The sequence below is a fragment of the Austrofundulus limnaeus genome, unplaced genomic scaffold (genome assembly GCF_001266775.1).
Source record: "Austrofundulus limnaeus strain Quisiro unplaced genomic scaffold, Austrofundulus_limnaeus-1.0 Scaffold116, whole genome shotgun sequence".
Taxonomy (NCBI): Eukaryota; Metazoa; Chordata; class Actinopteri; order Cyprinodontiformes; family Rivulidae; genus Austrofundulus; species Austrofundulus limnaeus.
This window is the reverse complement of record NW_013952518.1, coordinates 1,445,031-1,447,027: the sequence shown is the minus strand read 5'-3', so window position 1 is coordinate 1,447,027 and position 1,997 is coordinate 1,445,031. Positions and strand designations below refer to the sequence as shown.

Sequence of the window (1,997 nt, the reverse complement as noted above, 5' to 3'; positions counted from 1 at the left end):
GGGATATATCGTATTGTGACCCCTCTGTCATGATATGTATCGTATCGCCAAATTCTTGCCAATACACAGCCCTACACAGGAAGTGATGTCATTTGATCTGTGGGACCACCCACTTCACAGACCAGCACAAACAGGTAGCCAGGACTAATCGATGATGACACACAGCAACTGCGTTTAATTTAAACGAGTTCATGCTAAATCGATTTGTTTCTGCTGCCTACCATTTCCAACACTCCCACTTCAGCACATCATCACAACAATGCCTTGGAGGGCTGCTCGGTGAGGCGGGAGCTCCACTGTAGACTTGAGCTCCAGGGAGGAGCTTTGTGTAAACAGGCGGAGCTTTGTACCAGTAATCGTTTAGGCAGCTTCACAAGGTTATCACAGGAGATTGAAGGATTTCTCAAAGCAACACTGTTTCTAATGAGGAACGACATTACAACATGAAGCTCTTAAAATGTCKGTTTTGCATATACCCCTCCTTTAACAGCAGGAAGGTGTTTTTCTTCAAAAACTCTGTGAGTCTTGTTTTTGAAATCTGCATATGGGATTAGATAAATTAAAAAAGGTCTTTAGGATGTGTTTATATTTGGAACCAGACTGATGCAACTGTGATCAAAGGAATTAACAAAAGTATAAAAAAAATAATGGTTTTTGCATTCAATCTGTTTTCTAGTTTGCTTATATTATTACCTAGTATGGTTATTTCATGTTGAAGTATTTTTAGCCACATAAAACTTATTTTCAAATAACCCTTTTAATGTTGTTATGTAACGTTAGAAAACTTACATCACTACTAGATCCTTTGAAACTTAAAATATACATTATTTGCCATACTGTCAGACCTTTTGCCTGAAAATGACTTTATTTCACTCAAATTGATTACATGRGAAAGATTTCAGTGTTTTATAAAATAAACTATGAAGATAAAAGGTTTGAGACCCACTGCTTAAAGGAATGTTTTAAATGTAAATATGTAAATAAAGCTCATCATGACTCACATGTAAATTAAACTTGTGATAACATCTTTATGACCTGGCAGTTCTGTTTTTTTAACTATATTTAGTCACTTTTTGCACTGTGCTTACTTCAGTTAATGCAAGATTTGTTGTACTTTGATAAGTTTGTTAGCCAAATGTAGCTCTAATTTGTTTTATAAAAAAGAATGAGGGAACCAGCTGATCTATTATAGCGCCTGTTGTTAATCAGCCACTTCCGCCTTAAACTAATTTAACAAACAAAATGTTGCTTTCWACTTTAAACCCTTTCTGCATTAAAACAAATAAGTCAGAACTGCTTTATGTGTATGGTTTAAGTTGTTTCAAGAGAGGAGAACACTCTAGAAACGCGACACTAAAAACAGCTGACGTCAGGGCTGGCTTGTTGCTGCCTGTTCAAAATGAAAATAAATAAAACACCGACATACCAGAGAGAGAGGCAGACACACGAACACCAAGCTGTCAAATAAAGGTCGTGRACGGATTATATTCCCCGTGGTTCGGCACATCAAATGGACCTAGAAGAGAACGAGTCGAACCCTGTAAACCGGACCGAGCTGAAGTGGAGAATGACAGGGCACCAGCACATCTCCTTTTATGGTCATGGACGCGCTTGGTTTCCGCTGTGTTTATATCAGCGCCGGTGGAAAGCTATAAAAGGCAACAAGCTTGGTACATTTATACAAAAGTATCCACATTCCTAAATCTAAATAAAGTGTTGGGTTTTAATAAATAATATAAAATATAAACTTCAACCAGGAAGTTTCTCTGAGATTAAAAGCCTCTTAGACCTGGCCATGTGCAAAAAGTTACGGAAGAGGATTAGTGCCATTGAAAAATTAAAAAAGGAATTCTGACTTTAATCTCAGAATTCTGACATTAATCTCAGAATTCTGAGATTAAAGTCAGAATTCTGAGATTAAAGAGTAACTTACCCCAAAATTAACTTTTTTTTAGCTGATAAACTGTCTAAAATGTGTCTAAAATGTTATATAGTAC

The 1,997-nt window shown here is 36.6% G+C and overlaps 1 protein-coding gene across 2 annotated transcripts in view; it reads right to left on the bottom strand.

Annotated features, from left to right (window-relative positions):
- The window catches only part of msrb3 (methionine sulfoxide reductase B3), a 20,554-nt gene extending 18,963 nt beyond the window's left edge, over positions 1–1,591 (bottom strand). The window contains exon 1 of one of the 2 annotated variants that reach the window (XM_014014570.1): positions 1,427–1,591. In XM_014014570.1, coding sequence (XP_013870024.1) covers positions 1,427–1,507 — 81 coding nt within the window. In that variant the 5' untranslated portion in view covers positions 1,508–1,591. The remainder of the gene's footprint in view (positions 1–1,426) is intronic. The other variant, XM_014014571.1, reaches the window with a different exon arrangement.
- Between the last annotated feature and the right edge of the window lie 406 nt (positions 1,592–1,997).